Source organism: Littorina saxatilis, linkage group LG13, assembly GCF_037325665.1.
Source record: "Littorina saxatilis isolate snail1 linkage group LG13, US_GU_Lsax_2.0, whole genome shotgun sequence".
Classification (NCBI taxonomy): domain Eukaryota; kingdom Metazoa; phylum Mollusca; class Gastropoda; order Littorinimorpha; family Littorinidae; genus Littorina; species Littorina saxatilis.
Window position 1 is genome coordinate 37,673,980 of NC_090257.1, and position 15,492 is coordinate 37,689,471.

General features: G+C 46.5%; 1 protein-coding gene across 2 annotated transcripts; it reads left to right on the top strand.

The window, feature by feature from the left end:
• The first annotated feature begins 2,359 nt into the window (after window positions 1–2,359).
• LOC138945654 (putative polypeptide N-acetylgalactosaminyltransferase 9) lies at window positions 2,360–9,340 on the top strand. Of its 2 annotated transcripts, XR_011449061.1 has the most exons (3): window positions 2,360–2,498; window positions 3,156–4,778; window positions 5,071–9,340. XR_011449061.1 is itself a non-coding variant. In XM_070317136.1 (2 exons), exons 1-2 carry the CDS (start codon window positions 2,361–2,363, stop codon window positions 3,342–3,344), a joined length of 327 nt encoding a protein of 108 aa, XP_070173237.1. In that variant the 5' UTR covers window position 2,360; the 3' UTR covers window positions 3,345–9,340. The 2 variants fall into 2 exon arrangements, 1 of the variants encoding a protein (XP_070173237.1); XM_070317136.1 differs by having other exon boundaries at window positions 3,156–9,340.
• The last annotated feature ends 6,152 nt before the right edge of the window (window positions 9,341–15,492 follow it).

A 15,492-nucleotide genomic window follows, 5' to 3' on the forward strand; every position in this document is an offset into this window, starting at 1 on the left:
TCTTCCCCTCCCGCTCCCCTTCCCTCTCCCCTTCCCTCTTCCCCTCCCGCTCCCCTTCCCTCTCCCCTTCCCTCTTCCCCTCCCGCCCCCCTTCCCTCTCCCCTTCCCTCTTCCCCTCCCCTTCCCTCTCCCTTGCCTCTTCCCCTCCCGCTCCCCTTCCCTCTCCCCTTTCCTCTTCCCCTCCCGCTCCCCTTCCCTCTCCCCTTCCCTCTTCCCCTCCCGCTCCCCTTCCCGCTCCCCTTCCCTCTCCCCTTTCCTCTTCCCCTCCCGCTCCCCTTCCCGCTCCCCTTCCCTCTCCCCTTTCCTCTTCCCCTCCCGCTCCCCTTCCCGCTCCCCTTCCCTCTCCCCTTCCCTCTTCCCCTCCCGCTCCCCTTCCCGCTCCCCTTCCCCCTCCCCTTCCCTCTCCCCTTCCCTCTTCCCTTCCCGCTCCCCTTCCCGCTCCCCTTCCCTCTCCCTTTCCTCTTCCCCTCCCGCTCCCCTTCCCTCTCCCCTTCCCTCTCCCCTTCCCTCTTCCCCTCCCGCTCCCCTTCCCGCTCCCCTTCCCTCTCCCCTTCCCTCTCCCCTTCCCTCTTCCCCTCCCGCTCCCCTTCCCGCTCCCCTTCCCTCTCCCCTTTCCTCTTCCCCTCCCGCTCCCCTTCCCGCTCCCCTTCCCGCTCCCCTTCCCTCTCCCCTTCCCTCTTCCCTTCCCGCTCCCCTTCCCGCTCCCCTTCCCTCTCCCCTTTCCTCTTCCCCTCCCGCTCCCCTTCCCTCTCCCCTTCCCTCTCCCCTTCCCTCTTCCCCTCCCGCTCCCCTTCCCGCTCCCCTTCCCTCTCCCCTTCCCTCTCCCCTTCCCTCTTCCCCCCCCGCTCCCCTTCCCGCTCCCCTTCCCTCTCCCCTTTCCTCTTCCCCTCCCGCTCCCCTTCCCGCTCCCCTTCCCTCTCCCCTTCCCTCTTCCCCTCCCGCTCCCCTTCCCGCTCCCCTTCCCTCTCCCCTTCCCTCTCCCCTTCCCTCTTCCCCTCCCGCTCCCCTTCCCGCTCCCCTTCCCTCTCCCCTTCCCTCTCCCCTTCCCTCTTCCCCTCCCGCTCCCCTTCCCGCTCCCCTTCCCTCTTCCCTTCCCTCTCCCCTTCCCTCTCCCCTTTCCTCTTCCCCTCCCGCTCCCCTTCCCCTCCCCTTCCCTCTTCCCCTCCCGCTCCCCTTCCCTCTCCCCTTCCCTCTTCCCCTCCCGCTCCCCTTCCCTCTCCCCTTCCCTCTTCCCCTCCCGCTCCCCTTCCCCTCCCCTTCCCTCTCCCCTTCCTCTTCCCCTCCCGCTCCCCTTCCCTCTCCCCTTCCCTCTCCCCTTTCCTCTTCCCCTCCCGCTCCCCTTCCCGCTCCCCTTCCCTCTTCCCCTCCCACTCCCCTTCCCTCTTCCCCTCCCGCTCCCCTTCCCTCTCCCCTTTCCTCTTCCCCTCCCACTCCCCTTCCCTCTCCCCTTCCCTCTTCCCCTCCCGCTCCCCTTCCCTCTCCCCTTCCCTCTTCCCCTCCCGCTCCCCTTCCCTCTCCCCTTCCCTCTTCCCCTCCCGCTCCCCTTCCCTCTCCCCTTCCTTCTTCCCCTCCCGCTCCCCTTCCCTCTCCCCTTCCCTCTTCCCCTCCCGCTCCCCTTCCCTCTCCCCTTCCTCTTCCCCTCCCACTCCCCTTCTCTCCCCTTCCCTCTTCCCCTCCCGCTCCCCTTCCCTCTCCCCTTCCCTCTTCCCCTCCCGCTCCCCTTCCCTCTCCCCTTCCCTCTTCCCCTCCCGCTCCCCTTCCCTCTCCCCTTTCCTCTTCCCCTCCCGCTCCCCTTCCCTCTCCCCTTTCCTCTTCCCCTCCCGCTCCCCTTCCCTCTCCCCTTCCCTCTTCCCCTCCCGCTCCCCTTCCCTCTCCCCTTTCCTCTTCCCCTCCCGCTCCCCCTCCCGCTCCCCTTCCCTCTTCCCCTCCCGCTCCCTCTCCCCCGATAAATTACTCAAATGAAAAAAACTCACCTGCATGAAATCCTTTACGCATTACAGGCCTCGCCAAAAGTTAATTACTGTGCCAAGGGAGACAACAGTGGTAAATCACAGTTTCACTTTCAGCAGATTGATAACCTCCCCTGGATACCTTTTTTAAAAATAATCTTTTTTTAAACGTGATCTTTGGATTGGCAAACGTTGTTCAGGTTTTAGATTGTTGTTTTAGGCTTTTATGTTTTGATTATTTTTCTGATTTTGTGTGTGTGTGTGTGAAGAAAGTTCTTCCGACAGTCAAGGTACCGAAAGACGACTGCTTTGTTGTTTTTGCTGTTTACTCATCAGACAAAGCCTACACATTCTTCCTATAATTATATTCGCCGTTTCTACCTCTTCCAGCATCACAGTTCTCAGTGGAACATGAACCCAGGAGAGTGGACGATATTTCAGGAAAGTTACAACCTGGATAGGACATGCCTGGACTTCTCTGGGAAAGAGACCATCGAAAATGTACAGTGCCACGGACTTGGTGGAAATCAGATGTGGACATACGACAAGGTATTTAGCTAGGCCGACTTTCTTTCGACTTAATTATTTTAATAATTATTTTAGCTCAGAGAAAAAAAGGAAGAAATAACAACAATAACAACATATACACACAAGCACACGCACATACACACACACGCACGCACGCACAAGCACATACACACACATACACGCACGCACACACGCACGCACGCACACACGCACATAGGCTCGCACGTACGCCAGCCCGCACGCACGTTCACACAAAAACACAATAACACACACACACACACACACACACACACACACACACACACACACACACAACATACAAGAACAATAATAAATCGCCGTTGTGTGAAATCTGTACATATATGGCATGCATGATGAACAGCACATTAAATAGCTTCAACACCAGACGAAGGGCCTATGCCTGAAAGTGTAAGGTTTAGGCAACTCCTGAGTCGGTTTCCAGTGCTTTTAAACGGGTATTATTCCACGTGCAGGATATTAAACAGCTACAACACCAAGCCAGCGGGCTGGAGGTGTCAGATGACGGCGACTCCGATGGTTCTGTTGTCTATTAATTTTAAAAAGCGTGTTGCTTTATTTGCAGGGTATTGAACGGCTGACACCCCCAGGCAAGAGTTGGTGTCCATTGATTTTAAAAGTCTGTTGATCTATGTGCAGGATATTAAACAGCTACAACACCAAACCAGCGGCCTGTGCTTAGAGGTGTCTGGTGACGGTGTCTCCGCCAAGCCAGTGATGTCCCCTTGTGACCCCACCAATCCTCGCCAACGCTGGGACTGGGAGACCAGACCGCTTGAAGGGCCGTCGTGGCGGAAAGATGAGGCTGCTGGAATCCCCGTGTTGTGATACAAGAGCGTGGGGGTTTGGAGGGGAAAGAGGAGGGGTTATGAGGTCAAGGTTGTGAGAGTGTGGGGTCAAGGGTGTGGGGTCAAGGGCGTGAGGATGTGAATTGAATGGAGTCAGGGCAAGGTATTAAGGGTGTTGGGTCAGGGTGTTGAATCAAGGGTATGGGGTCAAGGGAGTGGGGTCAAAGGTGTGAGGTCAAGGGTGTAGAGCCAAGGATGTGAGATGAAGGGAGTGGGGTCAAGGTTGTGGGGTCAAGGGTGTGGGGTTAATGATGTGGGATCGAGAGTGTGGGGTCAAGGATGGGGGATCAAGGAAGTGGGGCCAAGGCTGTGCGGTCAAGGGTGTGGGGTCGAAGGATTGGGGTCAAGGGTGTGGGATCGAGGGATTGGAGTCAAGGCTGTGCGTTCAAGGGTGTATGATCAAGGGTGTGGGATCAAGGATGCGGGGTCAAGGGTGTGATATCACGAGGGTAGGATCAAGGGTGTGGGATCAAGGATGCGGGGTCAAGGGTGTGATATCACGAGGGTAGGATCAAGGGTGTGGGGTCAAGGATGGGCGGTCAAGGGTGTACAGTCAAGGGCGTGAGGATGTGAATTGATTTGGGGTCAATGGTAACAGGTCACCCCTGTGGATAGTCAAAGATGTAGGGTAAATAATTTTATGTTTGAGTTCTGAGAGCATGTGTTTGTGTGCGGGTGCGTGAGTGTGTGTGTGTGTGTGTGTGTGTGTGTGTGTGTGTGTGTGTGTGTGTGTGTGTGTGTGTGTGTGTGTGTGTGTGTGTGTGTTAGGGCCCCAAAGGGGGGGTATCATCACGATCACGGGAAGGAAAATTTTCGCTTTTACGATCACAGTTACCTTGATTTTTGTTTTCACGATCACGAACACCAGTGGCAAATCACGGTCACGGTAAAAGTTGCATGTACAGAAAGCACGTGTCAAAGTGAACACAACCACACAGTAATTCGCTCCTCTGGAACTATTGTTTATTCAACACAAAGTGAGAACTGTTGCACTTTTTTATTATCATACACACATAGAAATACATATCATGATTTGTAATCAGTAACAAGAATGAAGAATGTTGTTTTCATTGTTTTCTCTCTCTCTCTCTCTCTCTCTCTCTCTCTCTCTCTCTCTCTCTCTCTCTCTCTCTCTCTCTCTCTCTCTCTCTCTCTCTCTCTCTCTCTCTCTCTCTCTCTCTCTCTCTTTCCACTCATACACATTCAACTCACACACATGAATATATGCACAATTTCACATTTCCAGAGCTAAATCTTGTAAACCCATTTTCTCAAAAACTATTGGGTGGATCGAAATTAAAGTACATGTATGTGTGATGGGTTCTTTATTTTCAACTTGTTGCCATACAATTTGAGGTACACCATCGTCTGGTTGTATGTCTGTTACTCAAATAGTCACATCCCGTCCATGGGCGTGTCAGCGCTGTTAGGCCAAAAAAAAAATAGGTGTGGTTACAGTAACATAGCCCAAAAAAATAGGGTAGGAAGGTAGGCAATCACTTTTTTTTTTTAAACTTTTTTTCCCTACTTGACAGGGAAATAAGTGTGCGACTCGGGCAATTTCGCTTTCATTGCGTTTTCTGCACTCGTTTTCTTGTGTGTTTTGTTTTGTTTTGACAAATGTAACAAAAAGTTATAGGGTCGGCCCCTAAAAATAGAGTAGGTCGGGTTACCGTAACCACACCTATTTTGTTTTTAGGCCTTAGTAATTTAGTCACCTCCCGTCGCGAAAGTGTTAAAAAAGAAACAGGAATGCTACAGGCCAAAAATGGTTTTACCTGAAGAAGCGCGCAGTGCCAGTGGCGAAGCCACAAGCCTGAGCCTGCGAAGCAGGCGAGCCAACTAGGGGGGTCTGGGGGCATGCCCCCCCGAATTTTTTTTCAAAGAACGGTTAAAATCTGTGCAGTCTGGTGCATTCTGGGCATCATTTTCAGGGCTGTAATAGTGTTGTGATCTTGTTAAAAATCCCATTTTAGCCTCCCCCCACCACCATTCAACACACCTCCAAACTGGTGAAAACAACACTACTGTGCGCTGGCTTCATTGAGACCGGCGCCCGGTTGCGTTGCGCGATATTCACACGGATCGTTCTTGCTGAAAATTTTCAACTTCAATTTGACTTTACCGGATTTTGAAAACGGCTTTATCGGATTTCCGGCAATTACCGGAAAAGTAGCATGCCTGACAAAATCAGTCCCCAACGAACATGACTTTGATCGTCTTTGACATGAGGATCAAGTGACCCAAACTGGCACGTCTCCCCCGCCATTGTTTCTGAATTTAACCCATTGTTGATATCAAAGTTTACACTTACAGGCGCTAAAATAAATCCAAGCTTAATGCAAAGAAGCGACAATTATAATCTATGCCAAGCGTGTCCACGTTGCTGGGATGAAAAACACATTTCTAGTTTCGGTTTTGGCTACACGCAGACTCGATCTCGAGCCAGTCGAGGTCACACTGAGCGAGTGACAGCCGGACGTGGCAATGTCGACAATGTCAATGATCTCACTCAAACTCAAAGACCTTGAACAAATTTCAAGATCTTTGCTTACATTCAGAACAGTCATAGAGCAACATAGATCAACATAACTTGATATTTCGTCTTCGGAAAGACCGACCCGTAGCCTGACCTTTCCACCAAGGAAGGCATTCTCGCCGCCTGCTTTGGTCTGGCTTGAATCCACAAAATATAACAGAAGTTCGATGACAGTACCGCTGCACGCCATTTTTGATCTTCGAATTCGAATTTGACTGAATGCACTCAAAACTTTTGCACGATGCCCTTCCATTGGTAGAAGTTTGGGAGACTTTTGCAATTTGCCTTCTGATTGGATCTCTTTTTTTGTGTGATTGGTTCTCTTAAAGGGAAGCAATCGCTGTCAAAATCATATTTCTGAATGTGTTCTTGCTTCCCTTCAATCGGGATTGGCTCCTTGACGAATAGAGGATCATAGAGTGATACAGCTGTGAAAAATGTACGTTGAAAATAAAATGCTTTGCAATAATGCACATCACGATCACGAAAACAAATGACGATCACGATCACGAGACTTGATTTTTTTGTCATCACGGATCACGGGCAAAGTCCCATCACGATCACAGAAATGGAAATTTCGGCAATCACGGTCACAGAAAGGTCAAAAAACGCCAATCACGATCACGATTTTAAACCCTTTGGGGCCCTCTGTGTTCGTGCGTGTGCGTGTGCGTGTGTGTGTGCGTGTGTGTGTGTATGTGTGTGCGTGTGTGTGTGTGTGTGTGTGTGTGTGTGTATATATGTGTGCGTGCGCGATTCTGAACTACCTTTTTGGTAAGTTGGATGGGGTTTGTCGAACAGCACAGTGAACCTTCTGCGGTCACATATTGACACTTTCTTTTGTTGAAGCTGTTTTGCTTTACTGTATTCCTGAATTGCTGTCTGGATTTTAGGCTAACGCGTAGTCCTATAATCTGTCCCTGAAGAAAGAGAGAGAGAAAGAGAGAGAGAGAGAGAGAGAGAGAGAGAGAGAGAGAGAGAGAGAGAGAGAGAGAGAGAGAGAGAGACGCTTGACGCTTTGACACTTTATTGTCATTAGCTAATAAAAGCCTTATAGACAAGGTAAAACAACAATGTCTGCATCATTCATAAAAGGGGTAAAAAGACGAATGAACAAAACATTAACAAGTCGCGTAAGGCGAAAATACAATATTTAGTCAAGTAGCTGTCGAACTCACAGAATGAAACTGAACGCAATGCCATTTTTCAGCAAGACCGTATACTCGTAGCATCGTCAGTCCACCGCTCATGGCAAAGGCAGTGAAATTGACAAGAAGAGCGGGGTAGTAGTTGCGCTAAGAAGGATAGCACGCTTTTCTGTACCTCTCTTTGTTTTAACTTTCTGAGCGTGTTTTTAATCCAAACATATCATATCTATATGTTTTGGGAATCAGGAACCGACAAGGAATAAGATGAAAGTGTTTTTAAATTGATTTGGACAATTTAATTTTGATAATAATTTTTATATATTTAATTTTCAGAGCTTGTTTTTAATCCGAATATAACATATTTATATGTTTTTTGAATCAGCAAATGATGGAGAATAAGATAAACGTAAATTTGGATCGTTTTATAAATTTTTATTTTTTTTTTACAATTTTCCGATTTTTAATGACCAAAGTCATTAATTAATTTTTAAGCCACCAAGCTGAAATGCAATACCGAAGTCCGGGCTTCGTCGAAGATTACTTGACCAAAATTTCAACCAATTTGGTTGAAAAATGAGGGCGTGACAGTGCCGCCTCAACTTTCACGAAAAGCCGGATATGACGTCATCAAAGACATTTATCAAAAAAATGAAAAAAACGTTCGGGGATTTCATACCCAGGAACTCTCATGTCAAATTTCATAAAGATCGGTCCAGTAGTTTAGTCTGAATCGCTCTACACACACACACACACACGCACACACACACACACACGCACACACGCACATACACCACGACCCTCGTTTCGATTCCCGCTCGATGTTAAAATATTTAGTCAAAACTTGACTAAATATAATAACAACAAAAACATAGCAAACTAGTTTATGAGTACGAACAAACAAACACACCGACACGAAAGCCATTGGTAAACAAAAATATCTAAGAATAAGGGTAAAAGCAAGGTATAGTATTTCTTTTTGCGCATGTTTAGTGCCTTAGAAATAAATTGTGCAGTTGCTTCGAGTACACTTTCTTCATCCAGGGCTAGGATACTGGTTACATCTTTCATTGAGGCTGGTTCTGAACAACTTTTTTACACGTTACACTTTGCACGGATATCAGCATAGGCTTTACAGTGGAAAAGAAAGTGTACCTCGTCTTCACAGCCTCCATCACACATCGAGCATGCACTGTCGCGTGCCTGTTGAATAAAAACCACTGAGCATTGCTCCCCAGCCCACAGGCTCTTAACCGAAATCTAGCAAGCGCATCTCTTTTCCATTTGTTTGCTATACATAATATGTACTTCTCAGGCTGAAAAACGCTTCTAAAAGAATAACACCATGGATACTTCTCGTTTGTCTCCATTTCTCAATGCCAGTTTTGTTTATACATACAAATCAGTCGATCTTTAAACTGGGAAACAAAACCTTTATCGTAGCCAACCCCTTGGCACAGCCAAACAATGCCAAACCCGTTTTCAGTTAACACCTTCTTAACTTTGGAAACCCAGTTGTGCTTGCCAGATTCATGTTGCAAAAGGAGCATTTCATAGGTCTGTTTACAAATTCTGGTTTGCGGAAGTCTTGTTAACTTAAGCCAATATTTCACACATTTGACTTATGAAAAGTAATCATAATAATTACATCGGTCACGCACACATGCTTTCACTGATGTGTAAACGGCTGTTAGGGCCTTATACATTTTCCCGTTTACACCACTTTTCCTCAAAACCTCCCATAATGCATTCCTGTTCACAGAGTCAAATGCCATCTTAAAATCTACAAAAGCTATGTACAGTTTAGTTTTCTTTAATAAATGTTTCTGAACAATGCCATATAACGAAAAAATATGATCAACAGTACTGTAACTTGACCTGAACCCGGCTTGTTCTTCAATTATTTTTTGAGAGAGAAAGAAAGAGAGAGAGAGAGAGAGAGAGAGAGAGAGAGAGAGACAGACAGACAGACAGACACAGACAGACAGACAGACAGACAGACACAGACACAGGCACAGACACACAGACAGAGAGACAGACAGCTTCAAGCTTTGATATATATGCAACCACCAAGGACTTGGCAACCACATATAGCCTCCGTCTGATGTGTGCAAAGCTGTAAAGGGTTGTGACTTGATGATTAAGATTATGTGTTACTTTATTTGTTGGTGGTAATGGTGTTTGTGCAATATGATGATTTCAAGCATTATTTCTGAATTGATAACTTATCTTCGGCTTCCTTGCTCGGAAGAAGTGTGTGTTTGCACTTTAATTAAACTGACAGGCATTTCATGCTTTTGGATCTATTTTTTCCCCCGTTTTATAGGGCCCAATCAGTTATCTCTGTCTATGTTTGTCTGTCTTTATTTCTCTCTCTCTGTTTATGTGCGTGCGTGCGTGCGTGCATGTATGCGTGCGAGTGTATTTGTGTGTGTGTGTGTGTGTGTGTGTGTGTGTGTGTCTGTGTATTTGTGTGTGTGTTTGTGTGTGTGTGTGTGTGTGTGTGTGTGTATGTGTGTATTTGTCTTTGTGTGTATTTGTCTTTGTGTGTGTGTGTCTGGTGTGTGTGTATTTGTGTGTGTGTGTGTGCGTGTGCGTGTGTGTGTGTGTATTTGTCTTTGTGTGTGTGTGTGTGTGTGTGTGTGTGTGTGTGTGTGTGTGTGTGTGTGTGTGTGTGTGTGTGTGTGTGTGTGTGTGAATAACCGATGCGTTGTACGTGGAACGCGCTCACGCATCCGCCCCCAACCACCACCCCCGTCCCCACCCCATCCAAAACACATCCTACAATGTCTTATAGTCAGTTTTATCTCTACATGAACAAACTCTCAAGACTTTTATGAACAAGAAACACTTTAATCACGGTTGTTTGAATTATTTATTTTAACATTTATATCAATTTTTTTTAACCTGGAACAGTAACAATGCCATCACTCATAAAAGTAGCAGTTTACTTGTAAAGGGAGCTAAACCGTACCAGTACTATCATCTAAGGCGACCACCATAAGAGCTGTTATCTACCTTCTTTCTTGTAAAGACTTTCGTCGGCATCAGTTCCAAAAGTCGAAATGTTTTTTCTCATGGCATTGTTATCTAGTACACATACAGCGCATAACTCTTTTAAAATAGATGCAAATTGACTACAACAAATCAGAAAACCACTTAGCAATTCATTGCATTTCGACAGATATCAGCATATGTCTCATTTTGTAAAATATTCATTTTAAAAACTGAAATGCAATGACGATAATCATAACATTGTGTGTGTGTGAGACCTTCGCAAAGGGACATTATTCCTTCCACAAATTTCCCACGCATGACGCACATACCCCCAACACACACACAAACGCACACACACACACACGCACACATTCACATACACGCACAGAATAACACAAACACCGTCTCACACACACACACACACACACACACACACACACACACACAAATCAACTTCCCCCATACACCCCCTCTCCCACCACCACAACCACCCTACTCTCCATACCCAAGACTAATCCACTCATTAGCTTTGATAACGATAAAAGCAAATACCTCCAAACGAAAACACGACTGATAACAGTTAATGCTTAAACCAAACACAAAAATGCAAAATCATCGTTACGAAACACGCTCAACAATGAGAGCATTTGTTCCTGACCTAACACGAGTGATAGTAGCATGTTGGAAGCGTGCACTTTATTAAGTCTACTGCGTGAGACTAGGAGAGCAAAAAAGAGGTTTGAAAAGCTCACACAACACTTCAGCTCAGCATGATCACGGTCTGTAAACGGTGCTGCTGTCATTTCTGCAGTTTAGTTTGCAGTCAATATTTTCTACTGAGTCGTGTGCTGTGCGGGAGAAATTATCTGTGTGTGTGTGTGTCTGCGTCTGTGCATTTGTCAGTGTGCCTTTTATCTGTGGATTTTCGCTGCTTGAAAACACAGGAAAGGTTGAGTAAGTCAGTGGTTTTCTCTTGAAGTAGACGGAGTAATGGATTTGGAATCAATTGAGAGGAATGTGTCAAGGTAAGTTAACTTTCAAATGGTTATTGTTGTCAGACAGAGAGTAACACCGACAAATAGAGAGAGAGAGCGAGAGAGAGAGAGAGAGAGAGAGAGAGAGAGAGAGAGAGAGAGAGAAAGAGTGAGAGATAGAGAGAGAAAGAGAGAGAGAGATACTCGGAGAGAGAGAGAGAGAGAGAGAGAGAGAGAGAGAGAGAGAGATAGAGAGGTGAAAGAGAGAGCTAACGATAGAGAGAGAGACAACACAGACATACACACAATCAAAAACACTCATAACCACACCCCCACACACGAGAGAGAGAGAGAGAGAGAGAGAGACACACACACACACACAGAGATACAGAGACAGAGAGAGACAGAGATAAACATCACAGACATACACACAAACACACCCATAACCACACCCCCACAAACGTACACACACACACACACACACACACACACACACACACACACACGCGCAGGAGAAAAAGCATACATTCAACAATGCCTCTGTGCATTTAAACAAACCTGCTCATATCAAATTAACATTGCAGGGACTGTTTCTTAGTGTGTTTCACTTTAACTGTAAGAAACACTTTGCCAACAAATCCGTTCTTCTGGGTACACACCTTGGAACAAGAGGTACGTCTTTGACCCTGTGACCAGAAATGCGGTTAGATTTCCAGAAGTGCCTTATGATTCACGTTAGAAACGCATAGGGTTCTCCTGTAAATTTAATCGTCTTTCTCTTACCGTCATTTCACTCTAGTTGGTTCATTGTTGAATACATGTTTGGCTTTCGGCGATGATTATCGGATCAGTTTGTTTTAACGCTTGATACTATTTTTCTGGCATAATTCAAATTGAATTATGTGGATGTATCTAGGAAAAAGTGTCGTTATTTTGCATGGAAACAGAACTGTGTAGGTGTGTGTGATGGGTGGTGGGTGGGTGAACGCACGCGCTGTATGTGGGTGTCTCTGTCTGTCTGCGTTATTTTGCATGAAACGCATGTGTGCGTGTAATGGGTGGTGGGTGGGTATACGCACTCACGCGCGCGGGTGTGTATGTGTTTGTGTATGTGTATGTGTGTGTGTGTGTGTGTGTGTGTGTGTGTGTGTGTGTGTGTGTGTGTGTGCGTGCGTACATGCGCGCGCGCATGTCAGTGTGTGTGTGTGTGTGTGTGTGTGTGTGTGTGTTTGTGTGTGTGCGTACATGCGCGCGCGCTCGCGCGCGTGTGTGTGTGTGTGTGTATGTGTGTGTGTGTGTGTGTGTGTGTGTGTGTGTGTGTGTGTGTGTGTGTGTGTGTGTGTGTGTGTGTGTGTATGTGTTTGTGTATGTGTATGTGTGTGTGTGTGCGTATGTCTATCTTTCTATTTGTCTGTCTTAGTGCGCGGTCTGTATGCGTCTGTCTATCTGTCTCGCAATGTGTATGTGTGTCTGCGTCTGAGCTTTTGCCCGTGTTCTTTTGTCTATGGGTCTATCTCTCTCTCGCTCTCTCCGAGCTATCGATCACCTGTCCATACAGCAAGCAATGTAAGCCACAGTGATGATGTGAACTCGATCCTGACGATCCAGACTGACCTCCACGTCGAATCCGTTCTGGTCCACTTCACGCGCGCTCGTGGCCACCTCGTGACCTTGACTGTTAACCTTCAGCGTTTCTAAGGTCAAGGACACGCAAGGAGGGGTCAAGTAGAAGTGCTTGAAGGTCACACGGAAGGTCACGGCCATCGTCGGTAGTTTGTCGGGAAACACTGTGTGGTTTCCTGTCTCACCTGAATTGTGGAAAAAGATGTGATTTTTGTTTGTTGGTGACGGAAGTGGTGGTGGTGGTGGTGCTTATGGTGATGATGATGATGATGAAGATGATGATGATGATGATGATGATGATGATGATGATGATGATGATGATGATGATGATGATGATCACGATGACGATGATGATGACAACGATGATGACGACGATGATGACGACGATGATGACAACGATGATGACGACGATGATGGCGACGATGATGAGGAGGGGGAAAAGGGAGTGCACGCTCGTTTACAATAAAACAAGAAAAAGAACAAGAAGAAGAACAACAACACTACCACCACCACCAACACGACTTACAAAACCACCACCAAAAACAACAAGCCACCAGAATGTTGGGTTCTCATTGGCCTAATGCCAATATTGTTTTCAGATTTATCGAGATACCGTTACACCACTGCTAGAATAGCGCTAGATTCTGCATGTTTTGAGTCAGTTCTAACGCGCCATAAAGTAGCAAGATAATTTAAATGATAATCATTTGACTTACATCGTGACAATCTGGAACGATTTAGACTCCCATGTAAAACTGAAACACAGATAAACGGGTATTTACACAGTCAAAGTCTGTCTCTGTATGTTGGTAAAATAGGTTCTTATCGCTATTCATAACGCCGTCGTTAAATTATAAAGTTACCATTCACACACACACACACACACACACACACACACACACACACACACACACACACACACCACACACACACACACACACCCTCTTACACACAAACACACACACACACACACACACGCGCGCGCGCGCGCACGCACGCCTACACTCACCCACGCACGCATTCAAGCAAGCACACACTCAAGCAAGCACACACTGACACATACACAGTTACACACGCACACGCACACATACAATCACGCACAAAAACACGCACGCACGCAATAACTCGCTGAATGAACGAACTAAAGAATGCGCATAGCATAGACATACAGACACACAAACACAGACACACGGACACAGACACACAGACACAGACACAGACACACACACACACACACACACACACACACACACACACACACACACACACACACACACACACACAATCGAGCACTAAGATGCCCAGACTCATGCATGCACACATAAATGCGAAATAGTCAATACTCATTTGTTACATTTACACAAGATGTTTTGTCTGTCATTTCTCTTTTTGCTCTGTCTTCGTGTCTCTCTGTCTCTCTCTCTGTCTCTCTCTCTGTCTCTCTCTCTGTCTCTCTGTCTGCCTGTCTGTCTGTCTGTCTGTCTGTCTGTCTGTCTCTCTCTCTCTCTCTCTCTCTCTATCTCTGTGCGTGTGTGTATGTGTGTGTGTGTGTGATAGAAAGAGAGACAGAGAGAGAGAGAGAGAGAGAGAGAGAGAGAGAGAGAGAGAGAGAGAGAGAGAGAGAGAGAGAGAGAGAGAGAGAGAGAGAGAGAGAGAGAGACCAATAGATGGACAGACAGGCAGAGTCGGACAGACCGAGAAAAAGACAAAATAGACGTAGACAGACATTAGCAAAATACTGACAATTCAAATGTTGCTCGACGTCTAGTGTCATCTGTGTCAACGTATGCATGCGACCCGCAATCCACGCCTCGGTTTCCTCTCGGATTATGTCCCCTGAAAGGATGTACCCTACAAAATACATACACACACACACACACACACAGCAAACTAGTAGACATGGCTAATGGCATTTGTGTGTGTCCGTCTGTGAACTATTTTAGGATTTGCGCCCTATAAATACCCTTAGTATTACACACACACACGGACAGACGGACACACACAAATGCCATTAGCCATGTTTACTAGTTTGCTGTGTGTGTGTATGTGTGTGTGTGTGTGTGTGTGTGTGTGTGTGTGTGTGTATGTGTTTATATATATATATATATATATATATATATATATATATATATATGTGTGTGTGTGTGTGTGTGTGGTGTGTGTGTGTGTGTAGTTGGAGTAAGAATATTGTGCGTATTCCTGAGAAACACCTTGAAGAAACTAGAACATTGTTCCGTCCAATATTGCTCGACCTCTCCGCTTTGTCAATAATCTAACAGAAGGCATGCACATACAGATCATAAATGTTTTCTCCGTTTTCCGAAGGGCTGACAGTGACAGGCAAATTGATTGTAGAATTTGGGACATAAAGCTGTCGACACACGAAAGAATGGGCAGAAATAGTCCTAGCGGGCAGCTGTCACGGGGGGCAGTTGTCCAGGGGGGGGGGGGGGGGGGGGGGAGTTGTCCTTGGGGCAGTTGTCCAGAAGACAGTATTAACCTAAACCGTTCACAGTCTTTAATTCATGGAGCATGATGGTAGCACGTATAACAAACAAAGCCGTACTTACCATTGCCAGAGAGGCAGAGCATCACACAGACGCATACAACACAAGTCGGTCCTTTTCTTCTCATTTTTGCGCAGAAATCAGACGGAACTTATTCAGATATGTGTCGGTTGACTTTTTGTGTTCTATTTTTGTTGCAGAGGGAACCACATCATCACTTATGACGCAAATAAAATAAGTCTTAGTCTTACGTCATTTTAGAGTTCTAACTTTCACGTCAAGTGGATCTCTCAGACGTTTTAGATTCTATTCACGACTTGTAGTAGGGTTTGGGACATTGCGC